The sequence below is a fragment of the Chrysemys picta genome, chromosome 8, assembly GCF_011386835.1.
Source record: "Chrysemys picta bellii isolate R12L10 chromosome 8, ASM1138683v2, whole genome shotgun sequence".
In the NCBI taxonomy this organism is placed as follows: Eukaryota; Metazoa; Chordata; order Testudines; family Emydidae; genus Chrysemys; species Chrysemys picta.
Genome location: NC_088798.1, coordinates 101,873,145 through 101,888,724, shown reverse-complemented (window position 1 = coordinate 101,888,724; position 15,580 = coordinate 101,873,145). Strand labels below are relative to the sequence as shown.

Below are 15,580 nucleotides of genomic sequence, written 5' to 3'. Positions count from 1 at the left end.
TGGCTCCATGACAATCCGCCAGGCAGGTTGCCGGGAAGGCAAGTGAGCTGGCAGAAAACCAGAAATTTGCCTCATTTCAAATGGAAATTCATCAAAATCAACATTCCAGCATTTAGATTTTGATGAATCGGCATTTTCCAACAGAAACCCATCCCATTGGAAAATTTCCGACGGGTTCTAATTATGGGTTTGCATCACTGTAACTCCCGCGGTGTATCTACACCATTGTGAATCATTCCGTGAAAATGGTAACACTGGAAGTCTTGCTCACGTTAAAATTGAACTGTCATCCTTCTATGTCAAGTGTGGTTTAATCTTTTTATGGCGTCAACAGGGAGAAAGAGGAATACCTGGCAGAAAAGGCGCCAAGGGGCAAAAAGGAGAACCAGGACCGCCTGGGTTGGATCAGCCTTGTCCAGTGGTATGTGATTATTTTGCACAAGGGGAAAGCTTTACCTTACATTCCATGGCACCAAGAGTACCCATGGCACTCTGCTGTCAGTTGGAGGGCTCTGTTTGACAGCTCAGTTATTTTGCACTAGATCAGAGCAGATAGCTATTGTTTTCTGACTTTTTTTTTTTCAGTGTTTCTTTTAATCTGCACTGCTAAGGTATCAGTGCTCAAGACATATCAGCTCAATGTAATGATCCTTTACTTGCCAGATAAGAATTGGCTGCAGTAATAAAGATAAGGCCCTTGTGTTAAGGACCTTCTCATTATATTTAAAAATCAAAGATAGATGTGCAGTAGATAGTTCACCCTTTTAAAAGAGTGGTGAGTGTTTTTAGCCCAGCACATTTCTGTTCAGATCTTGGGGATTTGGAGGATTATGAGAAGAAGATTAGATATTGAGTCAAATTCATTTACATTGACTGTCCGCAGGCATGGATGCCCGCAGCTCCCAGTGGCCGCAGTTTGCCCTTCCCGGCCAATGGGAGCTGCAGAATGCGGCGCGGCCACTGGGAGCTGAAGGCGGACAGGCCTATGGACGGTCAATGTAAACAAACAGTCTCATGGCTCGCCAGCGGATTACCCTGACAGGCTGCTGGTTGCCCACCACTGGCCTAGATAGCCAGGGCCGGCTCCAGGCACCAGCCCACCAAGCATGTGCTTGGGGCGGCGCCTGGAGGGGGGCGGCGCTTCGGCCCGATCGGGGATTGCGGGCCCGCGGCCGGGCTCGACGCCCTCCCCTGCCGCACGGGGAGTGGGGGTGGCGGGTGGCTTTTTTGCCTAGGGCAGCAAAAAAGCCAGAGCCGGCCCTGTAGATAGCACAGTTAGATTCTGTTTTATGTCAAGGTAGACAGGTGAGTGAGTTAATAGCTTTTCTTAGACCAACTTCTGCTGGTGAAAGAGAAAGCTCTCAGCTACACAAAGCTCTCCAGGTCAAGGTAGTCCTCCTTTTCTAAACTACTGTTTTCCTTATACCTGTAGAATGGGTGTGTTGGTGCTTATCCATCTTGGTAAAATGCTTTGAGAATTATGGATGAAAGTTACTTTTTTTATTTATTAAAGTAACATTGTTAAAATCAGTGGTTATAACTTATTCCAGCCATAGTGATCTACTGTGAGGTACATGCTTTAAACAAGGTACAGTAGATGATTCTTTGTTAGGCCTGGTCTACACTTAAAACTTTTGCCAACATAGCTTGTCAGTCAGAGATGTGATTTTTTTTTCTTCCTTCTCCCTACCTCTGACCAACAGAGCTGTGCTGGCAAAAGCTCTGGTGTAGACACAGCTATACCAGCAAAGAAGTGCTTTTGTCGGCATATCTTACTTTGTTCAGGAAACTGGCATAAGCTATACCAGCATTTGTAACTCATTTTGGCTTCTGTGAATCAGCTTTCTTTGTGTGTCAAATTATTTTACTTCCATGGTTTTAAATTTGCTGTTATAAAGTTATAAGACGTTTGTCTGATGACAGAGTTGATGGTGTCTAGATGAACTTGCTATTCTTGTCATCAAAATTAGATTGACAGTCATTTGAATCCATTTTCTTTCTGTTGCTGATGAAATTATGCCTGTTTAAGTAACTTTTCTGTGTCTTTCATCAATCTCAACAAGCAGTTCATTTTTAAACAGGGAGATCGTAATATTAAAGGCGATAAAGGGGAGCCAGGCTTACCAGGCCTGCATGGGTTGAGCATACCCTGCCCTTTGGTATAGTATCTCCTCTCTTTTCCTTTCTTGCATGGCTCGTGTGTCTAATTGTTTCTGAAGCTGCAAAGCCCTTTCATGATGGATATATGAGTGCATTTCCCTAAAGAGAGAAGGAAACACACATAAGAGCTGGTCCACACTGGGGCGGGGGATCGATCTAGGAAACGCAACTTCAGCTACGAGAATAGCGTAGCTGAAGTCGACGTTTCCTAGATTGAACTAAGTTTACTTACTGCGGGTCCACGCGGCGCAGGCAAGCTCCCCCATCGACAGCGCTTCCTCCTCTTGGCGAGCAGGAGTTCCGCAGTCGACGGGGGAGCGCTTCTGGGATCAATTTATCGCATTCAGATGAGACGCGATAAATTGATCCCAGAAGATCAATCTCTACCCGCCGAATCGGGCGGGTAGTGTGGACCTACCCTAAGATTCAGAGCCAGTTTGTACTTCTATGGAATGGTGGTCATAGGACTACACTGACAGGCCATGCATTGAAAGAGCATTTGCTGTGTCAGAACCCAGTTGCCCGCACATATTAGCTGTCAAGTCAACAGGTTAAAGTGCAAAGATTATGTGAAAAGGTGTGTGCTTGGCTGTGCTGTGGAAAGTGACTCTGCATGGCCAACTGAAGGAGCTTGCTGTGAGAAACATAAAAAAATATGCATGTTTAGCTGGTCTATATTCTTCTTCCAAGCAACCAAAGGGCATTACACAGTCATTCTGTTCCCACATGGATCAAGGAAACCAAATATATGCAGGAGACGCCAGTGAACTCTTGACCTTTGCTCCTCAGAGTAGTTTTATCTACCAAAGTATTTCCCATTCAAATTGCAGGGAATACTTCAGTACAGGTAAATACCGAGATGTGGTAAATATCAAGATTTTAATGGCATTCACTGTATATGGAATCTGGTTTCTTCTGTATGTAGACAGTATATACACTTGCTGATACAGTATTTTCATTTCCTAATTACTATGCATGAGGATTAACCTATACCTGATTGTTTCAAGTTCCTGCATTTGAGTAGTTGTCATCCTGCACTTCCTAACCTGCTGCATAATGTTGCTGTGTGCTACTGAACAGGTTTCAGTCTGGGAGTAGATAGCATGCTCCCTGTGTAGTGTTTGCAAACTAGTTTTTAAGTTAAAGTGCTTTGGGATCCTCTGGAGGGAAAGGTACTATATAAATGCAGGTGATTATTATTATTGCCAAAGTAAATATATGAGTTGTGTATTTTTAATGAAAAGTTTCGGTCTGGGGCAAGATGCTGACTTTACTCTACTTAGCAAGAGCCAAAGGAGAAGAATAGGTCATACTTGAACCCTGAGTCATCTTGCCAGCAGAAAGTGCAGGACAAGACAGAGTGAGCTCAGGGTTGGCTTTGACTGATGGGTGTCTGAATTCCTACTCCAGTCCTCCAAGCTCCTCCCATCCTACTATACCCCGGCAGCAGAGGGCAGGAATTTACCTCTAGCAAATACAGTGTTCAAATGTGTTACTATCGATGTGTTACTATAGCATGACCTGAGTATCATGACATGAGTAATGTTGAGAGAGTGTCATTCCCCTGCCACATCTGTCACACTGGGCTTCATGTAGGTTAGGTTAACTTATCTTATGAAAGTTAATGCAAAATATAAGTAATAGGCTGTGAAATGATGGACAGTAGGGGCCTGTTTTTTTAAAAGGATCGGCCCAAGGTCCATGTGCATTTTTCACTTATATTTGCACACAGACCTGGTATTTTCACACACAATACCTAATTAGTTACCTTTCTACCGACTTATGTGTGAACACCCAATTTTCACATGCACACACAGTAATTACATGTGCAGAAATGCACACAGATGGGCCTCATGCTCTTTAAAAATCCAGCACCAAAAACTGGTGTCTTAATGTGCTATTTCTTCCAATGTGGCTTTGAACTGGAGAGTTGGTTCATATTCATGTCTAGCCCCTTTCCCTTCTAAGGATAGGTTAATTAATTCATGTGTCACATGCACACGGTTAATTTTTCCCCCCTCACTATAGCCAAACTTTATCAGCTTTCTGATCTTCACAGGACTCTGATACGTCTGTGTGTCAGTAACTAAGCATAAAAGGCCCAATCTTTACACCTGTGCTCCCACTGAGTAGTCTGTTAGTCCATGAGTCATTATTATTTGTATTACTGTAATGCCTAGAAGCCCTGGTCATGGACCAGGACTCCATTGTGTTGGGTGGTGTACAAAAACAGAACAAAAGGATGGGCCCTGCCCCAGAGCATTTACAATCTAAGTGAACTCTTATTGAAATCAGTGGAACGACTCTGGACTTCTCAAAGGGATTAAGTGTTGCAGGATCAGACTAAAAGAAACTGAGATGTCATTTAAAAAAAAACTAAAACAAGAAAACCACCAAAAGATGTGTGTTCCTGCAGAATTCCCTTCATACATGCTTCTGACAGCATAAACCCCACAGCCTTTTAAATAAGATTGTGAAATGAATTCACTATGATTCCAAGTATTTTTTTTATTACTCCTGATACACTGATTGTTTCTCTTGCATATGTATTTTTGTTTATATACAAATATATGGTTTTGCATGATAATTAGTCAGTCTTTGTTGGTTGTTCTGCTGAATCTTACACCATCATGATGAATGGCCTGAGTTTTTTTCAACATGACACTTAGGTAACTTCCAGCAGAAATGACACCTGTGAATTAATTTTTTCAGGGACCAGATGGACTGCCAGTACCGGGATGTTGGCACAAGGTACAGTGAACCTCCCTGCTTTGTCAGTGGTTTGAATTTGGTTGCATTTTGAGTTTTTCTTTGTATTTCTGAGCTTCACTTAAACGGTGCAATGGAGAAGGTACCTGACGTAGAAATTGCCCTACCAGATCAGAGCAGAACTTATGTATCCCTGCCTGTTACAATAGTAGAACCAGATGCTACAGAGGAAGGGCAAGATACGCCACAGCTGACAATTGCTGAATACCTTACTCATAAACCTTGTCCATAAAGAGCCAGTTTTTTTCAGGCCTGGCTTTACCAGGGCTCCATTTTTGCACTTCCAGTTTAGGGACCCAGTCATGTGCATAGTTAGTTAGTTTAGTAACTTGATTAATATGGGTAGCTCACATTTAGGGGAGTGGGATCATTCATGTAAAGAAAGCTACTCAGTGTACAAAAATTTGCAAGTTTGAGCCCTGGGTCACTTAGAGCTCTTTGTATCTGGTTTGTAGGCACACTTAGGGTACGTCTATACTTACCTCCGGGTTCGGCGGTAAGCAATCGATCTTCTGGGATCGATTTATCGCATCTTGTCTAGACGCGATAAATCAATCCCGGAAGTGCTCGCCATCGACACCGGTACTCCTGCTCCGCGAGAGGAGTACGCGGAGTTGACGGGGGAGCCTGCCTGCCGCGTGTGGACCCGTGGTAAGTACCTTGTAGTTTGAACTAAGATACTTCAACTTCAGCTACGTTATTCACATAGCTGAAGTTGTGTATCTTAGTTCGAACTGGGGGGTTAGTGTGGACCAGCCCTTAGATGTTTATGCATCCAAGTGGCCTACATTACACTGACAAATATTTGCACCTGCCAAACAGCTAATCTTGCCCAGAGAGTGTAGGGGTATGTGTATAACATGTATATATAGTCCATTTAGGAAATGTAATGATATGGGAAAAAAAATTAAATGTTGAAGTTGTTGCGCTCAAATGAAAACTAAGTTAAGCCCAGATTTTTGAGATAAATATTCCCCACTCTAACCAGGCAGTTCAGAATGGGGATTGTGCCAAATGCTTCCTCAGCAATAAGTTTCAAATAAATATATTAAAATTATTTGTTCCCAATGTAAAATCTTCTTGATGCCATCAACGAACCACAAAGTATTTGAGAATATAGCAATTTTGGAGAGTGTATCATTTTATGACAGCCCAGATACCATGGTTTTCAAGGATGCCATAGTGCATGTGAAATTACTGTCAGGGATAACTTTAATGAATCGGGAAAGGTGGAAGCTCGTTCCTGTGCTGAATGTCCCCTGCCACCTGATTAGTGATGGTGGTTGGCTCAGAAATCTGGGTTTAACTTAATGTCCATTCTAGCTTTACAGTTCTCTGTTAAGCCCTGCCCATACTCTAGCTTTTAGCCATGATTTTGAAACCAGATAGAGTGTTGGTCTCTTTAACCAAGTTACAAATCATTCGGTTCCATGCAGGATAGGGGTGCTGGAACAATTTTTATCGTGTTGGTGCTGAAAACAGAAATCATGTATTTGATTATTACAACTTCAAGCCATGGGGTGCTGCTGCACCCCCAACACCTCTACTTCCAGCACCCCGATACAGAAATATTTCTGCCATCACAATAATGTGTCCACACCTACCACACTGCCTGAAAGTGTTTGTATCAGTGCATTCTAGGAAAATCTGGGCAGCTATTCCATAGTGCCTCAGTAGTGGGGATAAAGCACCTAAATGACATGCACACAGGACAGTGCATTGTGGGATACCTAGTGCACAGACAACTAGGAAGGAGGACTGCCCAAACCAATTGCCTGCATATGGTTATGGCATTTTCTCCGTACCATTAAAGGACAGTACTGTAAACTAGTTACAGGCAGAGAAGCATATGCCAGACTAACACTCTGGCACTGCTGGGACATTGGTAGCTGACAGTTACTAATCAGATTTTAACCATGTGATATGGGGATATAAATCAAGTTCAGAGTCGACCACATCACTAGCTGGTTACAAACTCAGAATGTGGGCAGGGCCTTAAAGGAACATATTTAATTCTATGTTGATTCATTTAGTTGTTTAATATTAAAAAGTCAAAAGGAGTCAATTCTTACAGCATTAACAATAATTAACTACTTTGCAGTGAATGAGTGTAAAGAAACATTCCTGTCTTTGTGATTAAAACATTGTCTGTGTGCTTTTTTTCAGTGATCTCTAACCATGAAGCATAAAGTATGTAAATAATGTGACATATTTTGATCTTTTAATTTTTGTAAAAAAATATCAACAGTAATATATTGAACTTTTTTATACTGGATGCTGTCATTTAAGGACTTTTAAAATGTTATAAAGTTTCCCAAGCCCATAGGACATGCATGGAACTATTGGGAGTTTATATACAAACAAGCTGCAGTGGATGGGAATAATCGTATTTGCTGCTAATGCTACTGTGTGGACTAACAGTACTGAGACAATTTGTTGCCTAGTGTGCCTTAGAGCATGGAGGAGAAAGATCCCTCTTCTAAATTTGGCTTTCAACTCTGCATTTCTGTTGCACACTCACTAAAAGGGTGAAAAAACATGGCTGAAAGCAAAAAAGAAAAGAAGAATGCAGCCCTAGAAATGAAAGAAACTAATTTGTCATCTGGCTGAGTGAAAGGACTTTCAGCTGGCACAGAAAACAAAGCCAACCCCATTCGCTGCTACATGCTCCCACCCTGATGGAAATAGTAAAGTTTTGGCTCAATATGATGAACTCGGCCATCTGTGCACGCTTCAACTATTAATGACAAAACTTGTATCTCGGGAAGAAACGTACTTTTAACCTTCTGGAGTGTGTGGCTGAAGAGTTGCAAGAGTCTTGCTGGGGATTCCGTCTTTGTTACTGCAGAATCCAGAGAACCTCATCTGCCAAACACACTTTTAAAAAAAATTGCTATCTTAGGCTTGGCGCATAGTGAGAACTCTGCTAATCTTTTCTAAAGCAAGAGAGCACTTACACTGGGGGGATCCCAAAACTTGGAAGAGGTCACAGTATGAAATATGGTATTCAATTCCCTTGGTTGGTGGGGCTTGTTTTGTGAACATTATACAATTTGATCCGCAGACTCAGACTTTTCCTCCACCTCCTTCTCCCTGTCTCTCTCTTTCTTTGCTGTAAGTGAGTTTGAACTCTGGCTCAGTCTAGACCACTTACCCACTCAAAAATACTGGGTGACCTGAGATGACAGTGACACAGAAATCTCATTCTGCAAATTAGCTTGACCAGTTCCATTCCATTCTTGAAGAAATGAACATCCAGAAAGCCTAATGGCTTCTCTTTGTAGGATGGGGAGAGGGCTTAACACTAGATGCCAATGACATTGAAAAGTGGACAGACAAAACTTGGACGTACCGGTAAACAGGTCATCAGGTAAAGCCTAATTAACCAAAAGCTCAAGTCCCAGGCATTTAGGACATGCTGATTTTGTAGGTGATGTACTAGTAGGTGAGGGAACAGGAGCAGTAAGGTAGCCAGGCAGATTGGAGAAACCTAGAGTGATTGCATAGTCATCAAGTACACTGGTCTTGGATAGGAGCTGCAACTGCATGCCTAGCCATATAGAGCGGAGTAGCAGCGTGCCACCCACGGGGGAAGGGATGGCGTTCCCATCTTGGAAGGAGCTCTAGAACTGACTGAAGAGAGTTGGCTCTAAAAGGAAAAAGTTGCATGGCAAAGCATTGCAATCCTTTGACCTCTGTGCTCCTCCCAATGCACTTCTTTAGTAGCATAATGTAACTAAAGAACAATGAGAGAGGAAACATCAAAATTTTGTGCCTGTTGTGCTTATTGTGTTGATCCAAGCCTTGTGTTTAGATCATTATTCCATTGAGTCTACTGGGCACATGCAGGCTTGTGATGAAGTGAGGATACTGGGATAAAGGCAAGAATTGCTGAGCTTTGCTTGTACAAGTTAACCTAGTGCAGAGTTAATTCCAGCTCTAGTAATATGAACAAGGGTAATGTGCTCAGTACTGTATGCTGCTCTCCATTAATGTCTCCAGACAGATAGTAGAAATTTTCAGAATGATGCCTATGAATTATCATCCATGCCTTGGTGCATTATTTCTACTGGATTTATTTAGGAAAGCCTCCTAGACAACAGAGAGCATTTCCTGTACACTGATTAATGTTTGAAATGGACATACAGCTCATCATGATAGAAGATGTGGACTACATAAAAGATTCACAGGAATATGCAGTTAACTTTATTTCTTATATTTGTCAGCCACTCTGATTTTGTATTACTTGTCTTTTTTTGTTTAAAGACTATAAAGGTGTATATTGTATTTTTTACTTTTCTCTATAATTATATTGATTAAAAATCAGATAAACTAATAGGTCAAGAAATAGGTCATTTTAATTATTTCTAATTCATGAGGTTAGCTATCACTTTAAAGGGAGATTCTGAAAGGCACAAAGGGCAGTACACATTCAGTTCCCTAGTTCGTGTTAACATAGTCCTGTTTTGACTATGTTAACACGAACTTAGATATCTTTTAGAGCACGCCAACAGGATCTACATGGGGCATTTAGAGTTCAGCATACTGGAGTGCTTTACAAATCACTACTCCTCCAGTGCATTTTGCCAAGCCAATGTAAACAAGCCCTAAAGCTAGAGTGGTTTATTTCATTCACTGTTGTTCAGGGCAGTCCTGGCCGTATGCTGCACCCTGTCATTTCAGTCATGTTAAATGCCCGATTCTTGGTAACAGTTCCAGTACAGTTGCCCTGTCTGGCCTAGTCTATGCAGAATTTTAGGGAAATCTTTCGTTGTTGGTCTAGCATACGTGTAGCACAGTCGATGCAAGCAACAGTGTGATTGCACCAATCCTATAGTAGTAGTGGGAAATCTTCCTGTAATTCCCAGTGGGAAGATATCCTCTGGCCTTGACTATTTTCCAAATATTTCACATCATTGCAAGCTTCAATTCAGTGCCACCAGCATATAGACATTGGGAGCCTGAGGTAGACTCACTGCCAGCATTTTAAACAACCTGATGATTTAAGCCTGCCCTTGTGGGGGGAACTGTAGTTTGCAGTTGATGCAATTACATACTTAGAGGTTAATCAAGGAATGTTTCTCCTAGTTAGGAAAGAGATTGGGAGAAAACCCAAACTGACTCCAAACTGAAAATATTTCTTTCCAAGCCTTGATAGTTATTTTTGGTAGTTAGATTAAGAAATCAAGATGTTGCCACATACTTTTTCTTTCACAGATTGCTGACATTTTCTGTATAGATAATGATGATGAACTTATTTCTCCTGTATATTTAAAACCTCTATCTATGAATGTTTTCTCCTAATGCTAAAGCTGAAATATTTCTTGTGTGTTTTCTAGAAAACCAGAGGATAAAATGTTTCTTAGTCAGCTTTTCAGTTTTATAGTTTCATATGTTTGGTGTCTGATGGTCTTTAACTAAACAAATCATTGATATGTGCTTTTTGAACTGGTCATTCTTTTTAATGCTAAAACTGAAAAGGATGGAATCTACCCATGTCAAAAATATCTATTAAGCATATTCCATATTTTTTATGCCTGTCAGATATATTACCATGGTTATCTACTATAAAAAGGTTGTATGTTTGTTATGGCCAAGACTTCCATGACAGAAACCCTGTTCTTAGGGTTGCTTTTTTTGTTCGTTTGTTTTGTTTATGTTTTTGTTTTATTTAGTCACAGGATCAAATTCCTAGATAGTGTAAAACTGGCATCAGTCCACAATGGAGCAAGGATCCTTCATGATTTTTTACAAATTTTGGCCCCAATCCTGCAGTCAGACCTGTGCAGGCAGACTCTTCCACCCACAAGGATCCAATTGCAGGATCAGGACTTTGGTGTTCTCTACATACCATGTAGTGGAGTTTGAGTTTTCAACTATTAGCTAAACACTACTAAATTGTGTTAGGCAATTCACAATAAAATAAATAGTATTTATTTAAATATTCTCATCACTTCCTATGGCAAACAACTTAAAGTATTGTTACGCTATGACACTTCCAGATTTATTGCCATGACAAACAGCCAGCCTCTGCTATAAATAACCTTTCCTAATGTATAATTATGCATCCTTTTGGCATGAAAATTCAATAAACAAAACTAGAGGTATAAAGTAGTACCCATCTTTTGGTAGATTGCATGGCAACTGAATGGTTGTTTAATGCTGCCCCCTAGAGGATATGTTTTCTAGAGAAATAAGTAGCTTTATGTCAGGGAAAGGGGAATCTGATTTTTCTCATGTTAATTTGGGGGGAACGTATGGATAACTCTCTCGCTTATGTATTTTTATGGTTGAGATATCTCTGTAAAACAACAGAATATTTATTTAAATACAGTTTCATATTTTCAAATTTTATTTTTTTTTAGTTTGTACATTTTCTGACATGTCACCATAATGGGAAACACCATAAGCTTCTCATTTGTTCTTATTTAATTGTTGTCCTAGTAATTAATTCACTGTGCTTCTTAGATAGACAAAAAAAATTTGCCTGAGATTACCCGCCAACCTTCTTTGAGAGGAGAGAACACTCTTAAATATTTTCCATATTGTCAACAGATTTATCTGAACAATGAGCCAAATGTACAAATAAAGAGAATTAAAAATCTGACTATAAAATGTAAACAATAAAAGCTGCTCTTAAAAAAATGATCCTTAGACAAGTACTATATATTCTTGGCCCAATTCTGCTCAACAGAATTTACGCTAGTGTAGCTAAGAGTAGAATTTGGCCAGCTTTTTTTTTTTAATGGTACTTGTTTCAATTAGGATGCACTGTGTCCTCAGGATTGCTTTCCCTCATTTTATGCATGTGATTGTTTTTACTTCATAAGCATTTTTTACCGGACAATGATAAAAACAGATTTATAGGTAAATATTTGCTGGTGCACTTAATAAATAGAACTGGGCTTCCTATCTGTTAGCAAGAATCTTTTTTAAATTATTTAATGAAATATTTTCACTGATTTCAAGCTGCCCAAGTCACTTTAATTTGCACAACTGGCACAGATGTGGCATATTACCTTGGGTGTTACTGACCTTGGCAGCCCTACAAGACAACCTTTATGCAGAGCTGAACTGTTTCACTGCTAAGAATAACTATGCTAGGAACGCAGAAAATTAGGAAGGAAGAACAACTGATCACTTTAGTCCATCCCCACTCCATTTTGTTAGGGGATCAACCAGTCTTTGGCAGCTGTACCCAAGATTGTTGTAAATCCCATATATGAATTTAATCCAGTTTTAAATACTTTAGTGACTAGTAGTTTCATCTACTTCCTTTGGTAGTCTACTGAACATCGAAGTAAATCACTGAGTACAGTTACTCTTCTTAATTTGCACTCAGTCTCTCTTGCTTATAGTTGGTTCATGATTTAATACATAGTTCTGTGTGATTCTTGCACAAATTTGTATTCCATTTAATCATCATGAGCAAAAATGTTCTAGTATGATTTTGTGGAATATGAGCCCACAGTAAGTGGTGAAAATAATTTTAAACTGACCTGGTCAAGGCACATGAGAATATACTGCAGAGACTATATAGCATTCTAGAGAATTTAGGGGGAGCCAGAAAAAGATATTGAGGCATCAGCTTTCAATGCCTTAGAAATGCGAAGGCTAGGACTATATAACATGGTTTAAAAGAGAACTAGATAAATTAATGGAGGTTGTCTATTAATGGCTATTAGCCAGGACGGGTAAGGAATGGTGTCCCTAGCCTCTGTTTGTCAGAGGGTGGAGATGGCTGGCAGGAGAGAGATCATTTGATTACCTTATTAGGTTCACTCCCTCTGGGGCACCTGGCAGACAGCATAATGGGCTGGATGGACCTTTGGTCTGACCCAGTAAGGCCATTCTTATGTTAGAACTAGCAGTTATCAAAACCACTGACTGTAGGGAACAGTATATCAGCAGTTTACAGTTCTCCTTTCATCTGCTGTAAAACCAATGAATTCCTGTGTACACCTCTATCCCGATATAACGCTGTCCTTGGGAGCCAAAAAATCTTACCGTGTTATAGGTGAAACCGTGTTATTTCGAACTTGCTTTCATCCACCGAAGCGTGCAGCTCCGGCCCCCCGGAGCGCTGCTTTACTGTGTTATATCGGGTCACGTTATATCGGGGTAGAGGTGTACTACAGGCTGGTTGGTAGAGGCTGCCTCATTGTTGCTGAGCTTCATGTAATGTGAACAGTCAGCTAACTATTTTTGTGAGGCTCCATTATACAACAGAGACTTATTAAAAAGAGTGAAGTAAAAATGGAGGAATCTCATGCATATATTTAAAATACATAATCTGTAACTCACTAAGACCTGCCCTGCTGCTTTTTCGGATGATAAACACTGATTTGTACACATCTTCAAAAAGTGATATGTACAGAACCTAGGTTTTGCAATTTATTTTATTTGAGTGTGTAAAATTGAGTTTGTATTTTCAGATTTGTTTTCTTTAGTTAAACATAAATATAGTTAGAACCTGATTTTGCAAAGTGCTTAGCACCCAATTACTCACTGAGTTTCAGCATTAGGCCCATTGGCTAAAATGAAAGCTGGATCAGTCTCTTACGGGGTGCATTCTGGTTGGTAACTTCAATGTGGTGGAGTGCAATATTGTAGAAATTCTCAGAATACAATAATTTTTATCTTGCACTGTTTGTTTTTTCTCCATTTACCTTTGATGTTTTACTTTCTGCATTTCACAGGAAAAAAAGATATATTCAGTATGATAAAACATACAGCTGGAAATGCCACTGAGCAGGAAGTTAAGGCTACAATCACAGTTTACAATCCAAATAATCAAAGTGCAAACAAAACCACCTGCTATCTGTTGCCCCAAACAGTTTTATTTTGGGTGGATATACAAGTCTTTTTAAACTGCACTCATTTAATAATCTAAGTGCAATTATCTGCAGTTGAAGAAGCTACAACTGTTAGTATTTTGTACTAAATGAAAATCTGACCTATTTATACAGTATTTAGAAGAATATAAATAAGTGTATTAGCTCACCTGGTTTCAGTATGTCAGTAGGGCCTGATCCTATAAACTGCTATGCATGCATTCCTTATTCATGTGGGTAATCACATTCACTTCAGCTGCATCTGTTCATCTACCCACATGAGTAAGTGTTTGCATATTGGGCTTCTTGTGAATAACAGTTCTGTTTGAATGTATTTACATAGTATCTTATACAAAGCTTTCCTAAGTTTCAGTAAAATGTATTGCTTTTCTAAAACAAAAATAGATACCTTTATACAAAAAAGCTATTTAGCAAGTTTTATTTTTAACCCCTTTTATACACTGTTATAATGTACATGCCAAGAGAAGTGTTATATTTAGTCATAATTTTGGGGAACAACTGTTTGTTTGTTTTTTAAAAAAGGCATTAATAGTGTTTATCCATTGTTTATTATGTTAAAATGGTATTAACTAGTACTGCATCATTTTATTTCTATTTTATAACTGTAATGAACAGTGCATTATTTTGAAACCCTCAAAACCATTGCTTCATTGTGTTTTAATCTGTAATAAGTTAATATTTGGATTAAAAAAAATAAAACTGCCTCCCTTTACAAGTTGTTTTTATGATGGTGTCAATATGTATATTAAACTGCAGCATCTGTAACTAAGAATAAACTTTCCAAATTCTAAATGTTTGTTTTAAATAACTACTAAATGTTTAATGAGGCAAGAATTCAAATAAAAATTAACAACCTTATTAATTTCCCCTTTAATGTATGTTTAATTATTCAACAAGTCACTAATATAAAACAAATGAATTTGATTTTAAAATCAACATAGTTTGGAGTCCATGATAGATCATTTCCAAATCATTCACATTTACACAGAAATTAAATTCCTCTTGTATTTATCAAGTAAATCTGTCCACAGCTGCAACTAAAGATGCAATTTATTGATGACCCTATTTTCTAATCAGTAACAAAATCTATCAAGCTGTTTCAAACAGTTCACAAAGGGCTCAGGCCTGCAATTTCTGCAGACTGCTTACTCCAGTTCATTAGTGGGTGCAGGCATTGTTTTGTAACATTTACGCTTAAAACAGGGCAAACTTTTTATGCAGTGGGTGGGAGAATTCCCCTCAGGCTTTCAATAGTTCTTCCACAGTGGAAACAAATCTGTGCAAATAAGTTAATGTGACCAATCTGAATTAATGATAGTATTTCCCGTTGTTCATGTTCCCTCTTTACCAGTTTGAGAATAAGCCATTTTTCTCCAGCATTGTCAGCTCTGCTACTCTTTCACTGAGCAAACACAGGAATATGGGAATACAAACTTTTCTTTGCTTAAGACTATGGGGTATATATTGTGCTGCCAATAAGTTTGTGATATTGGACAACGTTCTGAAAGGTAGCCCACAAAAACACACACCACAATTAATTTTTAGATCTAGAAACACCTGCCTTAAAATACAAATATTCAAAAGCGAAAACCTTACAACACAGATAATGAGGATTTGGAAGGGCCCAGGCCAGTGACATAAAATAATTTTATTAACGCCATGTGAATTCTAAAGCAGAGTCACCTCCTTCACTGGTAAAATCTCCACAGAGTCCAGCCAAGAGGTCTGAAAGTGATCACAGCATCATAGGACTGGAAAGGACCTCGAGAGGTCATCTAGTCCAGTCCCCTGCACTC

The 15,580-nt window shown here is 39.5% G+C and overlaps 1 protein-coding gene across 1 annotated transcript in view; it reads left to right on the top strand.

The window, feature by feature from the left end:
* The window catches only part of LOC101938293 (collagen alpha-1(XXIII) chain), a gene marked incomplete at its 5' end in the record, with an annotated part of 85,386 nt that extends 71,090 nt beyond the window's left edge, over positions 1-14,296 (top strand). The window contains 4 exons of the mRNA XM_065553647.1: positions 335-421; positions 4,873-4,911; positions 7,096-7,119; positions 13,629-14,296. Of these exons, the coding sequence (XP_065409719.1) occupies positions 335-421; positions 4,873-4,911; positions 7,096-7,098 (129 nt within the window). The remainder of the gene's footprint in view (positions 1-334; positions 422-4,872; positions 4,912-7,095; positions 7,120-13,628) is intronic.
* Between the last annotated feature and the right edge of the window lie 1,284 nt (positions 14,297-15,580).